This window comes from Sebastes fasciatus, chromosome 13 (assembly GCF_043250625.1).
Source record: "Sebastes fasciatus isolate fSebFas1 chromosome 13, fSebFas1.pri, whole genome shotgun sequence".
In the NCBI taxonomy this organism is placed as follows: domain Eukaryota; kingdom Metazoa; phylum Chordata; class Actinopteri; order Perciformes; family Sebastidae; genus Sebastes; species Sebastes fasciatus.
In genome coordinates this window covers 15,594,532-15,615,652 of record NC_133807.1, presented here as the reverse complement: position 1 = coordinate 15,615,652, position 21,121 = coordinate 15,594,532, and the positions used below count along the sequence as shown (strand labels likewise).

General features: G+C 40.4%; 2 protein-coding genes and 1 long non-coding RNA gene across 3 annotated transcripts in view; 2 read left to right on the top strand and 1 right to left on the bottom strand.

The window, feature by feature from the left end:
• The window catches only part of ift70 (intraflagellar transport 70), a 17,821-nt gene extending 11,687 nt beyond the window's left edge, over window positions 1–6,134 (top strand). Inside the window, exons 14-19 of the mRNA XM_074655783.1 lie at window positions 250–457; window positions 1,779–1,850; window positions 2,105–2,208; window positions 3,425–3,503; window positions 4,931–5,060; window positions 5,434–6,134. Of these exons, the coding sequence (XP_074511884.1) occupies window positions 250–457; window positions 1,779–1,850; window positions 2,105–2,208; window positions 3,425–3,503; window positions 4,931–5,060; window positions 5,434–5,570 (730 nt within the window). The 3' untranslated portion in view covers window positions 5,571–6,134. The remainder of the gene's footprint in view (window positions 1–249; window positions 458–1,778; window positions 1,851–2,104; window positions 2,209–3,424; window positions 3,504–4,930; window positions 5,061–5,433) is intronic.
• On the bottom strand, window positions 5,928–21,121 carry c13h16orf89 (chromosome 13 C16orf89 homolog). The gene is made up of 8 exons (XM_074655784.1): window positions 20,844–21,121; window positions 11,759–11,911; window positions 11,330–11,480; window positions 10,537–10,654; window positions 9,755–9,917; window positions 9,012–9,116; window positions 8,397–8,486; window positions 5,928–8,042 (listed from the first exon to the last, which is right to left on the bottom strand). The coding sequence occupies exons 1-8, from the start codon at window positions 21,028–21,030 to the stop codon at window positions 7,939–7,941; spliced, it is 1,071 nt and encodes a 356-aa protein (XP_074511885.1). The 5' UTR covers window positions 21,031–21,121; the 3' UTR covers window positions 5,928–7,938.
• On the top strand, window positions 14,069–14,737 carry LOC141780518 (uncharacterized). Its single transcript, XR_012596683.1, has 4 exons — window positions 14,069–14,171; window positions 14,295–14,369; window positions 14,477–14,606; window positions 14,711–14,737. It is a non-coding gene; the product is annotated as an uncharacterized LOC141780518 (long non-coding RNA).

Sequence of the window (21,121 nt, the reverse complement as noted above, 5' to 3'; positions counted from 1 at the left end):
AAAGGGAGATTTGTCAAGTATTGTATTATAACATTATCAACATGGGAGTGGTCAAATATGCTGCTTTATGCATGAAACATGAAAAACTGCACAGCCCACCTATATACACCTGGTCTTTAAGCATAAAGAAAAGCTTAAAAAGAAACCTTTGACAATCACTTCCAGTTAAATTACATCCGAAAATGATCATACCATTGGTGAAATACAAAAACCTGTTCCCCATGTAATTGGCCCGGTCCTGTCCCCCAGGTACATTGTGGTCCTAATGGCCCAGGCCAAGATCTACTGGAACCGGGAGAACTTCCAGATGGTGGAGAAGATTTTCCGCAAGTCGGCGGAGGTCTGTAACGAGGACGACACCTGGAAGCTGAACGTAGCCCACGTGTTCTTCATGCAGAACAAGTACAAGGAGGCCATCGGCTTCTACGAGCCCATCGTCAAGAAGCACTACGACAACGTGAGTCCTTCGGGGCGGCAGGCCACGTTCATGAAAAACATAAATGTGTGCAGGGAGATTTAGGATATTAGTGTGAGCTTTATTATTGGTAAGAAATGCATATCTACGACGGCGTATTAGGGCCATTGTAGGTAAAAAATAAATAACTTACGGAGCAGGGAGAGGGGGGGAAATCATAGAACTAAAACAGGAGTATAGCGGACATTGAGCTGCTTTCCGTGGTAATTTGACTAGTACAAAAGAAAATGGTTATTGTTGTTAGTTGTTATGGTGCCAACAGAACACACAAAATGTGAATATTGTATGAGATTATAAAGTCACAAATTTAGGGGGAAAAAAGTAGTGTTTTTTTTTTTTGTTAAGGAACCACATCGCTTCACTTTGCAAGGTTGACTCAACCTTTTTTCGGAGTTTCTCGTAAATTTGTGAGTTTTTTTCTGGTAAATTCCCCATTTTAATCTCAGAGATTATCCAAATTTATTTTTTTTCGTAAATTTACGACTTTAATCTCAGAAATTCTGAGATTTTTTCTCTGAAAACTACCCTCTACCCCAGCTCTGTAATTTGTATTTAGTTTTTATCCATAATGGCCGTTATATGCTGTCGTACATATCAGACATCAGACACTTGACTACTTTATTGCATTTTGAAGTAAACGCTCAGATATAATGCTGTTAATCAGCACCACTGACAGTCTGAGGTCAGGACCAAACGTTGACAGTTTCCTCTCTGTCCAGGTGGAGCAGTGTAACATTCAGGAGTGTCCCTGCAAGTGCAAACCTTCGGTAAAAATAGAGAGCAAACAGCTCTGTATTTATCCCTCTGCAGTGTCTTCACAACTGTGCATGATAACTGTTTCAATGATTTTCTGCTGTGTTGGATTTTTATTTTTTTTTGTTTGTTTGTTTGTTTGTTTGTTTGTTTGTTTGTTTTGCAGTGGTGCTTGTGTCGTTTTCTGGCATCTAACAATTTTGACTTTTGTCCACTTTCAGGAAATGAAGTCACAATAAACTCGGCTGAGTGTTACCATACCATTTCCATTGAAAAGTGACACATTTTACCAGAGCAACATTGTTTCCTCACATCACAGAATAGTCTTAAAATGTCCAAAGTTAAGCTTGTATTTTCTAATGTGATTGATGTTGTTGAAGACATTTTAATTATGTTCTATTCTGAATAGCACTAATAAGCCTAAGATTAGTTTCAGGAAACTTGCACCCTGGGTTCATTTCAACAAAGGTTTCTTAAAGGTCCGTGTGTTGGCTGGAAATATTCGGTAAAAAATGTGTGCGTGTGTGTGTCTGTGTGTGTTCCACTGTAGATCCTGAATGTGAGCGCTGTGGTCCTGGCCAACCTGTGTGTGTCCTACATCCTGACCAGCCAGAATGAAGAGGTACTGTACAAAGACTGAGTAATGATTAGATTTATACAGTGGTGGAAAGGACTGTACTCTACAAATTTAAGTTACTTGCACTTTACTTGAGTGTTTCTATTAGGGCTTTTAAAGTTAACGCAATAAAAACATGTTAACACAAATTCATTTTAACGCCACTCATTTTTTGTATGGGGATAACTTTTGTTGGGTTAATTATCACAGTATAAATCAGTCTTGCCTCTCCTCTGTTTCCTCCTCCTGTTGTCTAACAGGCTGAAGAGCTGATGAGGAAGATCGAGAAAGAAGAGGAGCAAATCTCCTACGACGACCCCGACAAGAAGGTCTTCCACCTCTGCATCGTCAACCTGGTCATCGGGTGAGTTCCAGCTGCTGCCGCTGCTTTTAACTAAAAACCTGCTGGAAAAACCTGATTACACTTTGCATTGCTCTTTTATTTCTGCTCCAGGCACCTCATGAATTTAGAAATCTTTCAGTGTTCAAGTCTGAAACCACAACACTGTATATGTGCATGTGTGACTACGGCCCTGTTCAGACCTGGCATTAACATGCGTCCTGAGTGATCCGATCACAAGTGGACAACTCTAAGTACGTCTGTTCACACCTGGTATTAGAATGCGTCTCCACATGCGTCTCACCTCCCCGCTCTGTATGCAGATAAACGCATACATCATTTCTGTTTGCAAAGACCAAACGCGTTATTGTTTTTAACCAGTTTGTGTTTTAAATGATTTTGTTTACTTACTAAGCAAATGAATCAGTTAGCTAGCTATAGACTGAGAAAGAACAATTTAATTCACCGTGCCGCTCAAAGGCTACTGGTAGCTACCGACAACTTCTAACTTTTAATGTTTTTCTTGCATGTTACTCAAGGCATGAGTTGACGCCTTGAATCAATCAACACACCTTAAATGTCAACTTTGACCATTCTATTTGTTTTTATTGGCTCTCTTGTATGACATATGCTTTAGTGATGATTGGATCTTCAAGCGCATAAATAAATGTTGATTTTCAACCGGATTATGCAAACTCGGATCTCAATGCGTCTTGGGATTGGATCTCAATGCGTCTTGGGTGCGTTCACACCTGTACTTAGACCTGTCCACTTGTGATCGGATCACTGAGGACGCATGTTAATACCAGGTCCGAGCAGGGCCTAAGTGTTCATTGTATGTAGGCATGTGTCTGTGCGTTTTTCATGTGAGATAAAAACATGCTGGCTTTCAAAACTAATCTTATCGTCTAATCTAATCGTAACTTCAGGTTAATTTACTAGCTTTTTCTGAAGCTATTAACCATATCCCACTGCCTTCTTCAGAAAATTTAACTCATCAACTGACCTACTGTAAGTAGTGTCAGTTCCATTCACTGAGGAAGGAAGAAGATGGGATATGGTCAAAAGCTCTGGAAAAACTAGTACAATTTCAGTTTAGAGTATTTCATTGCATATACTGTTTCTTTTCAAGGTCAAAAATGAATTTCCAATCAATCACAATGCAAATACATTAGATAATGATTAAAATAATCTTCATGAAAGAGTCACTGTTAAGTCTGAAGTTGTGTTTTTCGTTCAGGACGCTGTACTGCGCCAAGGGGAACTACGACTTTGGCATCTCTCGTGTCATCAAGAGCCTGGAGCCTTATAATAAGAAGGTGAGCCATTTCATTGATCTCTGGGCTTTTTTTTCAGAGAGTTGGTAGCAATGCTTAAATAACACACACACACACACACACACACACACACACACACACCTCACCTCCCCTAACACTGTCCCTCCAAAATGGTCTTTAACCAAAGCCTTTAACGTTGACTTAACAATTGAGTCAGCGTGACACTTTAAAGAGTTTAAACAGAGTATTTGCCCAACAGGCTTTTTCTACCTGGAAAAACCTATAACAAATATTTGACAAATAACACGGGGAGTACATTTGTTTACCTTCATTCAAAAAACCTTTAGCAAATACTGTGTAAAAAGAAAAAAAAAGGTGGTAAACAAAATGTGCTTTAGCTTTAGGCCCTGTTGACTGGGATTGCAATGCAGTAAAAATGATGCTGTTTGGAATCGAGCGTTTTTTTAACTTTCAAACACTTTCTATATCCGACCGAAAGCATCTGGATACACAACAATCATCATTATTATTGGCTCAGTCAAGTTGCAGTTTACATCCAAATCTGTCCAAAATGTCATCACATCATCATCTTATCCTGTTGTGTCAGATTGTCATAATTCGCATATAAATTCTTGATTATGGCCCAAGATGTTTTGTGAGGTCACGGTGACCTTTAACGACCAAATTGTAATCAGTTCATCCTTGAGTTCAAGTGGACGTTTGAGCCAAATTTGAAGAAATTCCCTCCAGGCGTTCCTGAGATATCACGAGAATGTTTCCGTCGGACAACCTGAAAACACAAGGATCACAATAACCATCTGAGCCCTCCAGGACTCTTTGCTGAGGCCTTCCTGCTCTTTTTGGAACCTTTTGATCTCATCCAGTCTCAACAGCAGACTCTGGCTGCAGCTGAGTCCACTGAGCTCCAGCTGAGAACACAAGCCGTCATCCCCTGAGAGAGTTTCCTTTCCCTTTCATCCTCACAACAATCATCACCACACAGTCAGGAATGTGAGGCCTGGCGAGCCACACAGTCACGCCAGCCTCTCACAACCTGACCGTCATATCTGAACTCTGATTCCCTCCAACAGAAGGAAGAAGTCGCTGCCACGTACCTTCCTGTGAAGTCAAACCGTAACATAACAAAGATGCCAGCAGGAATTCATGTTGCTGCATTTAAAACATTGTGATGCGTGTAAGTACAACGGTGTTGTGCAACAACAAGGAACACTAAACACTGTGTGTGTCTCTGTGTGCGTGTGTGTGTGTGTGTGTGTGTGTGTGTGTGTGTGTGTGTGTGTGTGTGTGTGTGTGTGTGTGTGTGTGTGTGTGTGTGTGTGTGTGTGTGTGTGTGTGTGTGTGTGTGTGTGTGTGTGTGTGTGTGTGTGTGTGTGTGTGTGTGTGTGTGTGTGTGTGTGTGTGTGTGTGTGTGTGTGTGTGTGTGTGTGTGTGTTTGTGTGGGTGTGTAGCTGGGGACGGACACATGGTTCTACGCCAAGCGCTGTTTCCTCTCTCTGCTGGAGAACATGTCCAAACACATGGTCATGCTGAGGGACGCTGTGGTACAGGAGTGTATCCAGTTCCTGGAACACTGTGAGGGTGAGCAGCAGCAGCACACACACACACACACACACACACACACCTGTAAAAATGCTGGATCGCTGCACTGACAGTGGTGTCAGTTTGAAACACAGGATCCCTTTGTAGATGTACTGATTGATCAGTGTTTAAATTATTGTTAACATTCTGTTTTTGAATGCTCAGATTTAGCATCCCATGATCCAGACCTCTATGCATACTTGATAGAATCCTAGCCTACTCTGGATGAGGTATTGCCAGTCTGATGTATAGCAAAATCCCTCAGGAACACTTTCATAATGTGGGGTGTTGTTAGGATTTCAGCCTCTAGGAGACGCGAGACGCCTTTATATGTTGTTCAGTTTGAGTTGACATCAGTTTGTCTCACCTGTAGCGTACGGTAAGGAGGTTCCCGCCATCATCGAGCAGCCTCTGGAGGAAAACCGCATCCACATCGGCAAGAACACCGTCACCTACGAGGCTCGACTGCTCAAGGCGCTGTTCTACGAGGTCATTGGCAGGAACAAGTGACATCATCATTATCACACAGGTGCCACTGTAACGTGTGAGGTTTTTACCAGATCAGTGACATCACTGACTGCAGCCAGCGATGACGTTTTGTCAATGACTTTGATTTAAAGACATTCAAAGCCAAACCATTTCCAACTTCCTTCCGGCAGCCTCTGGACTCAACACACACACACCCCAGGGGAAGCTTTTATTTTGAAGTCCAGTTGAGCTGGCTCCAACAGATCTTACATAATCAGTTTGTGTTCTTTCTCACTTTATGGCCTGTTTGCTCCACTTCACAGTAATGTTGTACTGTATTGTATAATCTGTACTACTTATATACTGTTAGAGAGGATAACATGTGTAAATACAGCAGACTTAGTTTTACTGGTTGTTTATTCTGCTAACATGAAATACATGATAACGTTTTGTATGTGAGTTCATATACAGACATGCATAGTTCATGCATATATCCTCTTTGGTCAGTGCTGGTTGTACAGCTGCCTTCTTTATATTCTGTACATAAAATACTTGAGAAAAGCAAAAACATAATTTAAAATAAAATAATTATTTTTGACAGAAAAACAGCTCTGTGTAATATTTTTCTTTAAAGCTACTAGTTGGGTCTTCTCCAGCAATTCTGTGACCGTGAAGAGCGGAGGTCCGTTTCTCAGGGGATTTGTCATCTATGAAAATTAAAAAAAACTAATTTAGCCCCTCGCAAAAATGCTAAATGGCTACCATCAGCCATGTGCGAAATTCATCTTTTCAATGTTTTGGCCTACAATTCTGAACAGTACTTGGTTTCTGGCAGTTTTTTGTTGAGGAATTCATAAATTATCTCGTTTTGATCATTTAACCTATTTTTGACCTTCAAATCCACAATTTTCAGCTCCAAAAGGTCAATTTTTCAAACCCAAGTGTAAGCAAATACCCAGAGCTCGTCTCAGGGGTAAAAAAGTTCAACGTTTGTAGTTGATGAGAAACAAAATGTTGCTCTCCATGCTCAGAGAATTACTAGAGATGACCCAGCTATACAGTAAATATTTTTTGGCCTTTCAAATAAGGATGCTCCAATCAGGCTTTTAATGGCTGATATCATTAACTAATTCCTGTTTTTAAGCATTTTTGCAGACAGATCCTGCAAAAAAGACCCTGTAAGAACCACCACTAAAGGTCAGTATGCTTCAGTGTATGTTTTCTACTTGCCTCTCTATGACCAAGGAGACAAGTGTCAAGTTATTACGACCAATACGCAGAACAACCACAACTATAAGAATAAAAAACAGGTTATAAAATACAATAACTTTCCCTTAATTCATCACTTGTAACTAGGGCTACCAATCGAATAAAATATTTAAGCACTATTAATGTCATGATTGTCCATAGCTAATCCTGATTAATCGCAAATAAATAAAAAAATTGTATCTGTCCAATATTAACATTAAAGGGAGATTTGTCAAGTATTTAATACTCTTATCAACAATGGGAGTGGGCAAATATGCTTGTTTTATGCAAATGTATGTATATATTCATTATTGGAAATTGGAAAATTACCAACACAAAACAATGACAAATATTGTCCAGAAACCCTCACAGGTACTGCATTTTGCAAAAATAAATATGCTCAAATCATAACATGGCAAACTCAAGCCCAACAGCTGTCAGTGTGTCAGTGTGCTGCCTTGACTATGACTTGCCCCAAACTGCATGTGATTATCATAAAGTGGGCATGTCTGTAAAGGGGAGACTCGTGGGTACCCATAGAACCCATTTTCATTTACAAGCTAGTATGACATGGTTGGTATAATTGGATTCCTTAGGTTTTTTAGTTTCGTATGATACCAGTATCTTCACTCTAGCTCTAAAACTGAACCCGCTACAACCTAAAAATTGCAAGTCAATAACTCGTGAAATTGATTAAGAGGCTGTGTGGCAAAAAGATAAATCTGACACGCTGGATCACTCATGCTTATTTAGAAAAAAAATCTTGTTGCATCACAAGCCAAATAAAATCCTGCAGACACCGCCTGTCTGACTGTATCTGGAGACCACAGCGGCATCACCATGTCCAGCTCCACATGGACAGAAACATAAACGGTCTGAAGATCAGATTTACCATTTTTTAACTACTCAAATTATCTGTAATAATCTGCTAGATTGGAGCATCACTACTGTCAAAAGACGTCATGTTTGGGATTAATTAGATCCATATCTGTCATCATAGAATGTAACATAGCCACATCGCAGCGTTTTATTAAGCATTTTCATCATCTTACGACTCATGTTCATAAAGCAACATATTGTGTCGGGAGTCCAGCCGTGAAGAGCGTCTCTACCTGATGATCTATAACTCGTGTGAACGCAGGAGGAGGAGGGTGGGGAGCGTTCAGGAGAGCGGCCTCTTCGTTATGTCCTGTTCCTTCAGGTAGTAGTTCAGGTATCCTCCCAGAGCGCCGACAGCCACTGCTGTCATGTGACTGGAGCAGCCATCTGAGAGACCAGACAGAAAGAGACAGGGAATAATTTAAATGCCGAAACCACAGTCATAAAATGCTCCAATACATTCTGTACAAGTCAAAGTTCTGTATTCAAAGTATTAACAGTTAAATGACCTCTGACTCAAAAGTAAAAGTACAGATAGTGAAAGTAGAGAAGTGGAAACCAGGTCAGCTGAAGAAGGAATTGAAGTAAAGAAACAAACTATGAAGTTAGTGGCGTTAAAACGAATTTGCGTTAACGCATTATTATTCATTAACTTTCACAGCCCTAATTATATTATATTATATTATATTATATTATATTATATTTTATTATATTAGGTCTGTCAGTCACAAACTATTATACCTGGAAGTATTTTCTCCCTCCTCTTCACTCTCCTGTGAGGCTGCAGCTGTTCCAGCAGCTCATCTCCGATGATCTGAGAGACGATGCTCCCTGAGAAAACAATCAGCAGAGGAGATAAACTGTTAATCCATCATATCAGGTAATGACCTTCGTCTGGTTCAGGCTGTTAACACACACACTTGCTATGTAACAATTAAATCTTTATTATTAACACCACCAGTTAAAATCCTTTTTGTCACAAAAAACTTGTGATTAAAAGAACATGGAAGTTGATATTTTTAGATCTGTTTTGGAGCTCATTTATGTATAAATATACGAGACAGAAAGGAGATCAACTTTGATCTAAACAGACTGGGAACCACCTGGTTAAAATCCAAACTGTGCATCAGTGTAACCACAGTCGGAGTGAAGAGTCAGAGTTAGACAAGGTCCTTTTAATGGGTCCCAAATAATTCAGCTCTTAAGGCATTGTGTACCCACGATACGATTAACACCAAATATGAATCTTCAAATTTTAATTTAACAGCCATGCTACCTTGTAAAAATTTGAAAATTCAGATTCAGGTTAAGTTGCATTTAACTGTTTGTTTTTGTAACTGCTGTTCAAACACTCACTGTCTCTCCCAAAGCAGCCCACTTCCTCGTCCTGCAGCCTGAGGATATGCTGCAGCCAGTCGGCTTTGTAGAAGTCGGAGAAACCAGCCAATCCACAAGTCAGGACTGTTGACAGAGAGCAGAGGAACTCAGGTCAGTCAAAATACTCTGCAAGCTTCAAGAGATGGACATTTGTTCACATTGCAGTTTCCCTTCTATCTGTACTCCTCTAGACATGAGCATCAATATCTCATAAAAAGACACATTAAGGCAGATTGATGCACTAGAATAAAGAAAGTATTGAATCCCACGACTATAACTGGAGAGCGGTTTGTGTGCGTGTTAACATTAAACATTAAAATGTTGCTAATTCGCTGTCTTAGCTACCTGCTAGTATTACCATCTAACTATAAAGCAAGGATCTCTATTTGCATATCTCGAGAACTGCTCATCCGATCTTCTTCACACTTGGCGGGTGTATTGCTCAGGACCCAAGGGAGTGCAGTGTCGAATGTGGTGCAATTTGGCCAGATGGTGGCGCTATAACAATGAACTTTATGCTTTGGCCTGTATTTTTTTAACCATAAGTCTCAGAAACAAAATTTTAAAAAGAAATCCCTGGATTCTGTAGGTCAAGACTAATATATCTATATAAGCCACGGCCATTTGCATCAAAGAAGGTATATTGCTAAGAAGTGAAAGTCAGTTGTTCGTTCCATTGCAACATCAGCGCCCAGCAGCAGAGAAAGGTGTTAAAAACTGACTGTTTTCAATGAAGATGTCCACCGTCTGTTCGGTGAGACCGTCTCTGATGATGTCCTGGTTGGTCTTCATCATGTTGGAGCAGAAGATCTTCTCGTAGTTGCGTTCAGTCATGTTGGCTCGGGACATTCGAGTGTCGCCTTTCAGCAGGTTGGTGCAGCCTCTCTGAGACGGAAACACACACCAGTCAGTCAACAGAGGTTATAAATGATTCTGCTCATTTCTGCTAAATCATTGATCTCTTTTTATTTTCAGTGCAGGTGATTTTTTTTTAGGGTAACTACATATTAAAAGATGATGTATGTCGTTCCTCTCCTTTAAGATTCTGTTAGTTTGAATGTTTTTCGCTTTGTTTTAGTTTTTAGGAGCCAAGTCTGTAAGGACATGATGTCAGTCAATGCTTTGTTTCTCAAAAACTACAAACTATTCCTGCTCTCCGACCTCCTGACCTGTCCTCTAGCCCAACTAGGGGTAAGGCCATTGTATTAATTTAAGCCTTTTAACTTACTTCTGAGTGCCTTAGAAGTTGAATTGCAGTACAGTTTTTTATTGTGTATTCACTCAAACAGGATCATTGTACCCTATTGTCAATATTACTACCAGTTTGTTCTTAAAGTTTTAAAACATCTGCAAGAAAAGTTTCTCTCATGGAACATTTTTAACCTGCATGATTGATAATCTGTTGTCCATATGAACGTATAGCCCAAAAATCAACTTCAATCTGTGGTTACAAAAGCTTTTCAGTGATTTGATCATGTTTGGATGACTTCGTTAAACATCTCACCATTTTTCCGATCATGAAGTAGAGCAACTGGTGGGACAGAGAGTAGTGCGGACAGCCAAAGCGAGTCATGGTGTCCCGGCAGGGTTTGGTGACAATGCAGGGCGTCCCGTTCATCTTCCTGCTCAGGACACACACACATCAGTTCCCTCACACTAAAACATTGTTTTTAAATAAATCTTTTGGTTAGAAATGTCTGGAAATAGTGGGACAAAAAAATGCAATTTCACAATTTGCATGGTTACAGTTTGTTTTGTCCTACAAATAGTCAGAAACTCTAATTAAAATTTACAGAAAAACAGCAGCAAATCCTTACTTTTGAGCAGCTGGAACAAGTATGTGTTGGGTATTTTTACTCCATAAAAGAAGATTATTTTTGATTATCAAAGTTGTTTACCTTCTCTTTTTCAGAGAATAATAACTGTAAATCAAAAAAAACTTTCAATTACATTTTTTTTTTAATATAAAAAACATACAGAGGACATGAGGTACTATTTTTAGGCCTGAGTAGCATCTGCAGATCCTCTCAGGCGCTAACAAGCTCCACCAATCAGAGGGTAGGGCAACCTGATGGGCATCAGTAATAACTGAAGGCAACCAAGATAAACGAAGCAACATTTATATTTTCTCAGAGCTCCTCTGGTCCAGATTTTGGCAGCTGGACAGACAGAGGAAGCTGTCTAGAGAGACTTTAGTGAGTAAACTAACTGTAAATAATCTATGGTTTACATCCGGTAAAGGTTAAAGGTTTCGTGTTACTACGTGTGTTGTTCTCGGTGTTGGTGCGTGTTCGTACCAGGTTCCCAGCAGCAGGGTCAGACATTTGTCACTGAGCTGCTCGTCGTAGCACTCGGTGGTCATGGTGGAGGAATACACCAGGCTGGGATCTGTGGTGCTCCACTCCTGAGGAATCAACCAGAAACTCCACGTCAGCAGAGGCTCAAACTCTGCGTGACACACAGGAGAGGGAGGATGATAGAAACTGTTAAAAGTCATCAAAGGGCTCTGATTTTGTCTTAATTGACATATTGTGAAAAATCTTGTTTTTCTGTTTCCTGCATCACCGTTGTATATTCTACTGCTAACATGTGTTTATGTAGTAAAAGTAAAAGTCTTTTATTTGTGAGAAGTATTTATAATGTGGTTGAGTTAAAGGGTTTGTTTACTGTTCCGACCACAGATAACCTCACACCACAGGACTTCTGGGAAATGGAGTCTTTCTCACCGCTGTAGTATTTGGGGTCGTTCTGCTGAAGGGCGGCGACGGCCTTCTCGAAGCTTAGGTCGAGACGTTTGACCAGAGCGACGGAAGTGGTTCTCTGAGCCCAGCTGACCGGGTCGCTGTGAGGCCACGTTCGAACCGCCTCCTTCAGCTCAGCTGAGACACAAAACAACAGAATCAGGATTAGAGGAAACACATTAACTCCACAAATAAAGTTTTATTTGTGTGAGAGGTTATAAGTAGGGCTGTCAAACGCTTTAACGCAAATTAGTTTTAACGCCACTAATTTCTTTAGACTCAACTTTTTTAGAGTGTACATCTGGTATCATATGAAACTAGAAAACCTAGGAAATCCATTGGTACCAACCAGGTCATACTAGGTTGTTGTGAAGGAGGTTAAATAACGCTCCAAACTTGCACAACATTTTGGCGAGGAAAATCTGGCATGGCCATTTTCAAAGGGGTCTCTTGACCTCTGACCTCAAGATAAGTGAATGAAAATGGGTTCTATGGGTACCCACTAGTCTACCACTTACAGACATGCCTACTTTATGATAATCACATGCAGTTTTGGGGCAAGTCATAGTCAAGTCAGCACAATGACACTGCCATGTTATGATTTGAGCATATTTCTTATACTAAATGCAGTATCTGTGAGGGTTTCTGGACAATATATGTATTTGTTTTGTGTTGTTGATTGATTTCCAATAATAAATATATATATATATTTGCATGAAGCAGCATATATGTCCACTCCCATGTTGATGAGAGTATTAATAACTTGACAAATCTCCCTTTACAGTACATTTTGAACAGATATAAATGATGTGATGTGATTAATTTGCAAATAATCGCAATTATGTAATTGATTGACAGCCCTAATTATAAGCAAATGGACATTTCAGACAATTTATAAGATCTTAACATTCAACAATTATTACATGAATTCATGTCCTGTTTGTTTCTTATGTTTGTTGGTCCAGACTGAAATATCTCAACAACTATTGGATGGATTGTCATGAAAATGTGTGCAGACATTCATGACATTCATTCATTTTTTTAAATAGTATATAAAGAGAGAGATAAATAGCTAGCCTGTAGTTTGTATGTTTGTCTGTGTATTTGTTTCCTCCCTTTCACACTGTTGTAATGCACTGTATTCTTATTTAAAACAACTGCTGTAATCTGGATGTATTTACTGATTGTCCACTGTTCATCATTTAACAAAATGTGAAAATAATATTAATAATAAAACGCAATTGTAAGCTATTATTTGGAGAAAACATATTGAATTGTCTAAAAAGTAAAAAGCACTATATATTACTGTCCCACTAAACCTTACAAACTAAAATAAGAGACTAAAGTGTGTCTGTTTGGTTTGAGAGTATAGTCAACAGTAGTATAGAGGGGGTGCGTTTGCGCGTGCATGTGAAATGCGCGTGCACGTGAGCATGCGCGTGCGTGCGCGCGCGCGTGTGTGTGTGGGGATACAGGTGAACCCTTGGTGACCCTGGTGTCCTTTTTGTAACCCTAGGGCTGATGTTAATTATTGGTAGTTGTCCAAAGGTGTCTGCTGTAAGGTGTTATCAGTTGCTCCACAACAAAAAAAGAAAGACCCCATCCTGTGGATCCTGATGCAGATAAAAAATACAGTTGTATCCCAATATGTGTCTTTTATTACAGTATCATTAAAAGTTCAAACAAACCCCTGGTCCCTGTGCCCAGGGGTTTTTGCTTTTTGGTGTTTCCACAGAAGACCCATACTGTTGATCCTGATTCAGATAAAAAAAAAAGTAGGTTGTATCCAAGATGTTATCAGTTGCTCAGTAAACAAAAGAAGACCCCCTCCTGTTGATACTGGTTCAGTGAACAAAACACAGTTGTATCCCTATATGTGAACTCCGTTGTATCCAAGAGGTGTCTTTTTTTATTACAGTACTCATAAAAGATCAAGCAAACCCCGGTGTGCAGTGGTCAAAATGTTTATGGCTTTTGATGATGTGGTGGTTGGTACTGTTTGTAGGCTATATCAGCATGGATCCTGTCAACCATATGTTTGTTTTGTGAGATGTCCTTAACTCCACCTTATAGGAGGTGTATATATAGTCACCATTCAGCTGCGGTCGTGTTTACCATACTTCACCAACTTTTGAAGAGGACACTTTCTCCTAACTCATCTCGTGCATTCTCACATATCGGGGCATTTTCTACCAATGGCGTCTTTTCCCTGTAAGTATAACCATTTTTATTTATGTTTTTATCTAACACAGTTATTTTTTCTTCCAATAATACCAGTTTGTTTTTATAGTAAAATAAAAATGTTGTTCTTAACAGTTTTATTTATCAGGTTACATGGCCAGTGGTAGCAACCGCCACGACAGAGGTATTGAAAACTTTCAACCTGGTGATAATGAAGGTATTTAATTCATTATACTTGTTTTGTATTTTGTTCATTATATAGAACTATTTTTTATTTTGTTTTAGACTAAGTGTATGTTGTTTTTATTTTATTTTTGTTCTGTTTTTTTTTTACATCTAGTGCCTTCAATCAGCTACTGGGGAACACCTTTTCAGCGGAGAGGGATCTTACAACCCCTAAACCAACTTTCAAAAGGTATGTACATGATATAATGTAGATGTTAAAATAATACATGGATAATTAATACATATGATTATTATAGCTAAATACTAAAGTGTGTGTGTGTGTGTGTTTGAATCTAGAAGAAGAAGAAGATTCGGACTTTGAGGAACCAAAGAGCAGGCTTAAAAGACCGAATAGACTTCAATCGGGCCCAGTAAAAAAGAGGCAAAAGGAAGAGAAGGAGCGCCATAGGGTTCTAGTGCATACAAGGTATGTATAAGATTACGGTATTCTATCTGTATCTACGATTATTTTTTTTTATATATGTACTAAGTCTTTTTTTTTTTTTTTTTTCACCTAATGTCTTGCATCAGACCGGTGATTGATGAGGACACCATTGAGTCAACATTGGATTCAGTTGTGTTGGCTTCGGTTACCGAGACGCTTCGACGTGAAGAGGCAGAGGACGTGTGTGCTGTCGTGGATCAATTGAAGTCGTTATTAGCAGCGCAGAGACAGCCGACCGCAAAGCTTGTGACAGATATTTCTCAAGAAGAAGATGACATTCAGCATGGTGAGTGGGAACCATACAGTGAATGGGGGGAGAATTTGAGTGTACCATGTGGTTATCTTAAGCAGGATTGGTTTGATTCACTTGTTGATTTTGAGGAGAAAACCTCTGACACACGCCCTGCGACACAGACGTGTGTGGGGGAGGATAATGAACAGCCTGGTTCTTCAGAACAATTAGAATTACTCGTCTGGAGCGACCTCGAGGATCTGTTGCCATCTTCACAACGACAGGCAATTCATCCTGATCAATTACGTACCCAAAGTGTGGTTGACTGTTGTGCCACTGAGGATTTGTCATTAGGGGGTGGGGTTGATATTGGCAACCGATTTGATAAATTCGAATGCATGGTGAACAGTAAATTAGCAGAAATACAGAAGGATCACAAAGAACAATATGAGTCTTTGAATAGTAAAATAGTTGAATTAGAAAAACAAAACAACAACTTATTAAATACTGTTCTGGCCGGGTGTAAATCCGATCTATTATATAGAGGTATTCTGACTTCTGACATCTGTGCCCTGCATGCAGCCAGTGGAGAACTGGTTAGAATCCAGAATAATATGGTTACGGGTCTATCACATATATCAAACATCCTAAAAAGCAGGCCTTCATCATAGTGCTCAAATATTAGCTGATAACATGTCACCTCCTAGAAAAATTTTCAAATATAGTGATGACGCTGGGCGTAACGTTGCTAATGATGATAATGATGTTAATGAAGTTGATAGTGATGAAATCTCTCATGTCCAACATACTGTCGAAGAATATATTACCCATAGTGACCAAAATGCAATGGGCCAGGGGCTACCACAATTACCCGGTGTAAAATACAATACTGAAACTATCAGAAAGTGGGCTGAATTCACCAATGCTAGGCTTGATTCTATTTTAGGTGATTTGTCTACTATTATTCCGCTTTCTGATGCTGCTGCTGCTGCTGCTGCTGCTGTTGCTTCTACTTCTGCTTCTGCTGCAGAGACATTTGACATTGTGTCTGTCTGCCATGATTATAACAATGCTTTGATCACTGTTAATGATAGTGTTGATAATCATGATGACGATGGTCGTAACGCAACTAATGATGATACTGTCAATGAAGTAGACAGTGATGATGAAATCTCTCATATCACTCACACTGTCGAACAATATAACACAGTTAGTGACCAATATGCTATGAGACATGGTTTATCACAATTATCCGGTGTAAAATACAATACCAAAACTATCAGAAAGTGGGGTGAATTTACCAATGCGAGGCTTGATTCTATTTTAAGTGATTTGTCTACTGTTGTTCCTACTGTAAATGCTCTGGTTTCCGGGGCTGCTGCTGCTGCTGCTGCTGGTGCTGCTACAGAGACATTTGACACTGTGTCTGCCTGCAATGACGATAATAATGCTTTGATCAGGGCTAGTGTTGATAATCATGATGTGAGCAGCGCTACTGCTCTGAATAACGAACACCAGGGCTTTGTGGGTGACCATGTAGAAGCTTCTCCGCGTGTAGACAGTCTTAGCAGATGCTTACAGGATGGGGCGGGTAGACTTGTAGAAAACACCCGTGTCCCTGTTAGAGATATACAAGTTAGAAACATACCCGCATTTAATGCCTCTGAATTGCGTCAGCGTGTTGATTTTAGGGATATTAATCTTGATGATCCCGAGCAGGTGCCTAATCGAGTTAGAGAGAGACTGTCTGGGGTGCTAGAGAGAGCCTTAGAGGATTCCCCACCCACCAGTGTTTTAAATGTCATCTTGAGGGGCCCATCACTGGCTAGCGATGTACAAGCCGTCTTAAACGCAGATAATGAATACAATGTGGATTTGTTCATGGAGGAAATATCACAGGTCTTACAAAGCAATGATGATTCTATGACGGATGATGAATTGGAGTTTATTGTTACAGTTGCTAGGGATAGTTGTGGTGGTGGATCACATCGTCTGAGATTGGGTCAAGTTTCCTATGAGGAAATTTTGGCCAAAAAAGGTCGACATCTGTACAATCCTGACAACATGGGGGCCAACAATCTATGTTTTTCTATCTGTCTTGCACATTTTGTTAACAATGCTATGGCTGGAGATGAAAAATTGGAATATGCAAAACAGTTGTACACTGCAGTCGGTTTTGATCACATGCACAAAGTATCGTTCTCCGATGTCACCAAATTTGAGAAACACCTAGACATGAAAATAATAGTCTTCCATCATGGCTCTGCGCGTAAACGCTTGCAGTGTTTCCAAACATGCGACGCACCACACAAGCGTACAGTCTGGTTATACTTACACAATGACCACTACTATCTGATTGAAAACCAGACAGGGTTTTTCGGGGCTTCATATGTGTGTGAGTATTGCTATGATACGTATGAAACGCCTCTGTACCACAACTGTAAGCATAGATGCAATGTCTGTTTTACACAGGAGTGTCATACGTACCAAGGTCGCACGTTAAAGTGCCCTGACTGTAAACGCATATGTAAATCACAATTCTGTTTCACGCTACTGTGTTAATGATGTGGAGATGTTGCATCTCAATGTTTTCTGTATGGGCCACATATTCAAGCCACTGCATAGACACATCTGAATATGTCTTATTCTGTTTGGTGTATGCACCTTCATATGTGAGGGCTACAGTGTCTCTAGGCAGGAACAGTGTTTTGAATACACCCATACAACTGGAGGGTAGAGTGGTAAATGAAAACGGGTCAAGCTGTGTACATTCAAGAAATGTTTCACGATAAATTGTGCATGCCCGGCGCAACACCTCCACATCATTAACACAGTAGCGACGAATCTCCTCTTGAAAATCAAAAGTTTCATTTCGGACTGTGTCATACCATTGCATGAACGAGGTTTTCTCATTTTCACACATGGTTTCGTACCCATATTGAGATGGGTCGGGGTATGAGCCTTTGTATTGCTCATTTTCTCTAGTGTTAAATTTGTGGGGAAAATAGCCTTTCTCCAAATCCTCAAACCCTAAAGCAGCAGGTGTTTTGGCCAGTCTCATGGGTAAGAAACTGAACGAATCAATCCACCTCTGTCGGTATGTATGGTCGTACATCAGAATGACCCTGCTACCTCTCATCATTACCATAGGAGTAATCCTTTGTTTGACAAAGTACTCAAGCAGAATGTAGTTGTCAAAGCCAGATGCGTTATGCGCAATGAACGTATACCCCTGGTATTTTGGCTGTCTGTACCGTTTCACAAAGGCATCCACGCATTTTAATGTGTTGAAACAAAACTTGTTTCCATCAATATCCATTGCACACACAAAATTTGCCTCGTGTTTGCCATCGTGAAAACGTGTCTCAAAATCAAACAAGATGTACTTTCTCTGTGGAGCACCCTTCTCGATTGGTTGGATAAAGCACTCGTGGGGCACACTGCTTTCCAATTTTTGTTCACCACAATGTGAACAGACAAGGGGTGCGCATTTGTGTATTTTTTTTTTACCAGGACTGTATGTTTTTCCACATGCCTCACAGTATTTTAATGCTGTACATGGTATAACTTTGTGTTTTACTTCAGGTACTTTGTGTTGCGTGAAACAGAATTGTGATTTACATATGCGTTTACAGTCAGGGCACTTTAACGTGCGACCTTGGTACGTATGACACTCCTGTGTAAAACAGACATTGCATCTATGCTTACAGTTGTGGTACAGAGGCGTTTCATACGTATCATAGCAATACTCACACACATATGAAGCCCCGAAAAACCCTGTCTGGTTTTCAATCAGATAGTAGTGGTCATTGTGTAAGTATAACCAGACTGTACGCTTGTGTGGTGCGTCGCATGTTTGGAAACACTGCAAGCGTTTACGCGCAGAGCCATGATGGAAGACTATTATTTTCATGTCTAGGTGTTTCTCAAATTTGGTGACATCGGAGAACGATACTTTGTGCATGTGATCAAAACCGACTGCAGTGTACAACTGTTTTGCATATTCCAATTTTTCATCTCCAGCCATAGCATTGTTAACAAAATGTGCAAGACAGATAGAAAAACATAGATTGTTGGCCCCCATGTTGTCAGGATTGTACAGATGTCGACCTTTTTTGGCCAAAATTTCCTCATAGGAAACTTGACCCAATCTCAGACGATGTGATCCACCACCACAACTATCCCTAGCAACTGTAACAATAAACTCCAATTCATCATCCGTCATAGAATCATCATTGCTTTGTAAGACCTGTGATATTTCCTCCATGAACAAATCCACATTGTATTCATTATCTGCGTTTAAGACGGCTTGTACATCGCTAGCCAGTGATGGGCCCCTCAAGATGACATTTAAAACACTGGTGGGTGGGGAATCCTCTAAGGCTCTCTCTAGCACCCCAGACAGTCTCTCTCTAACTCGATTAGGCACCTGCTCGGGATCATCAAGATTAATATCCCTAAAATCAACACGCTGACGCAATTCAGAGGCATTAAATGCGGGTATGTTTCTAACTTGTATATCTCTAACAGGGACACGGGTGTTTTCTACAAGTCTACCCGCCCCATCCTGTAAGCATCTGCTAAGACTGTCTACACGCGGAGAAGCTTCTACATGGTCACCCACAAAGCCCTGGTGTTCGTTATTCAGAGCAGTAGCGCTGCTCACATCATGATTATCAACACTAGCCCTGATCAAAGCATTATTATCGTCATTGCAGGCAGACACAGTGTCAAATGTCTCTGTAGCAGCACCAGCAGCAGCAGCAGCAGCAGCCCCGGAAACCAGAGCATTTACAGTAGGAACAACAGTAGACAAATCACTTAAAATAGAATCAAGCCTCGCATTGGTAAATTCACCCCACTTTCTGATAGTTTTGGTATTGTATTTTACACCGGATAATTGTGATAAACCATGTCTCATAGCATATTGGTCACTAACTGTGTTATATTGTTCGACAGTGTGAGTGATATGAGAGATTTCATCATCACTGTCTACTTCATTGACAGTATCATCATTAGTTGCGTTACGACCATCGTCATCATGATTATCAACACTATCATTAACAGTGATCAAAGCATTGTTATAATCATGGCAGACAGACACAATGTCAAATGTCTCTGCAGCAGAAGCAGAAGTAGAAGCAACAGCAACAGCAGCAGCAGCAGCAGCAGCAGCATCAGAAAGCGGAATATTTACAGTGGGAATAATAGTAGACAAATCACCTAAAATAGAATCAAGCCTAGCATTGGTGAATTCAGCCCACTTTCTGATAGTTTCAGTATTGTATTTTACACCGGGTAATTGTGGTAGCCCCTGGCCCATTGCATTTTGGTCACTATGGGTAATATATTCTTCGACAGTATGTTGGACATGAGAGATTTCATCACTATCAACTTCATTAACATCATTATCATCATTAGCAACGTTACGCCCAGCGTCATCACTATATTTGAAAATTTTTCTAGGAGGTGACATGTTATCAGCTAATATTTGAGCACTATGATGAAGGCCTGCTTTTTAGGATGTTTGATATATGTGATAGACCCGTAACCATATTATTCTGGATTCTAACCAGTTCTCCACTGGCTGCATGCAGGGCACAGATGTCAGAAGTCAGAATACCTCTATATAATAGATCGGATTTACACCCGGCCAGAACAGTATTTAATAAGTTGTTGTTTTGTTTTTCTAATTCAACTATTTTACTATTCAAAGACTCATATTGTTCTTTGTGATCCTTCTGTATTTCTGCTAATTTACTGTTCACCATGCATTCGAATTTACGAACTTTTAAACAATAAATATTTCCCCTCAAAACTTCCCATAATAAGCAGGACGTGCCATTTCACCAGTGAATAGTTTTATTATTAGTAGTGCCAAAAAGTGACCCAACCCCCGTGTGAAAGTGACCCTGCAGATATGTTCCAGATGTTTGCTGCAGCTGAGAGGAGTCTCTTGTTTTCTAGCCCAGGACGTGTTCACGTACCCTGCAGCATGAGGAAGCCGACCACCCCGTCCAGGTTGATATGCTCGTGTTGCCGCTCCAGGAAGGATGCTCCCCGGGAGAGGCTGCTCAGGATGTCATCGATCACCTCCGCCCGAGACCCGCCGGACAACACTGCGGCAAACAGAGCCAGCACTGCGGCCAGCTGGTGCTCCGCTGCCCATTGCATCTTCTCACTCCGGTTAATCCAGTCTGGAGGCTAAACACAGAGAGAGGAGGACAAGGGAGGACACACTCTCCTCTAACAGGAAGGAGGAGAC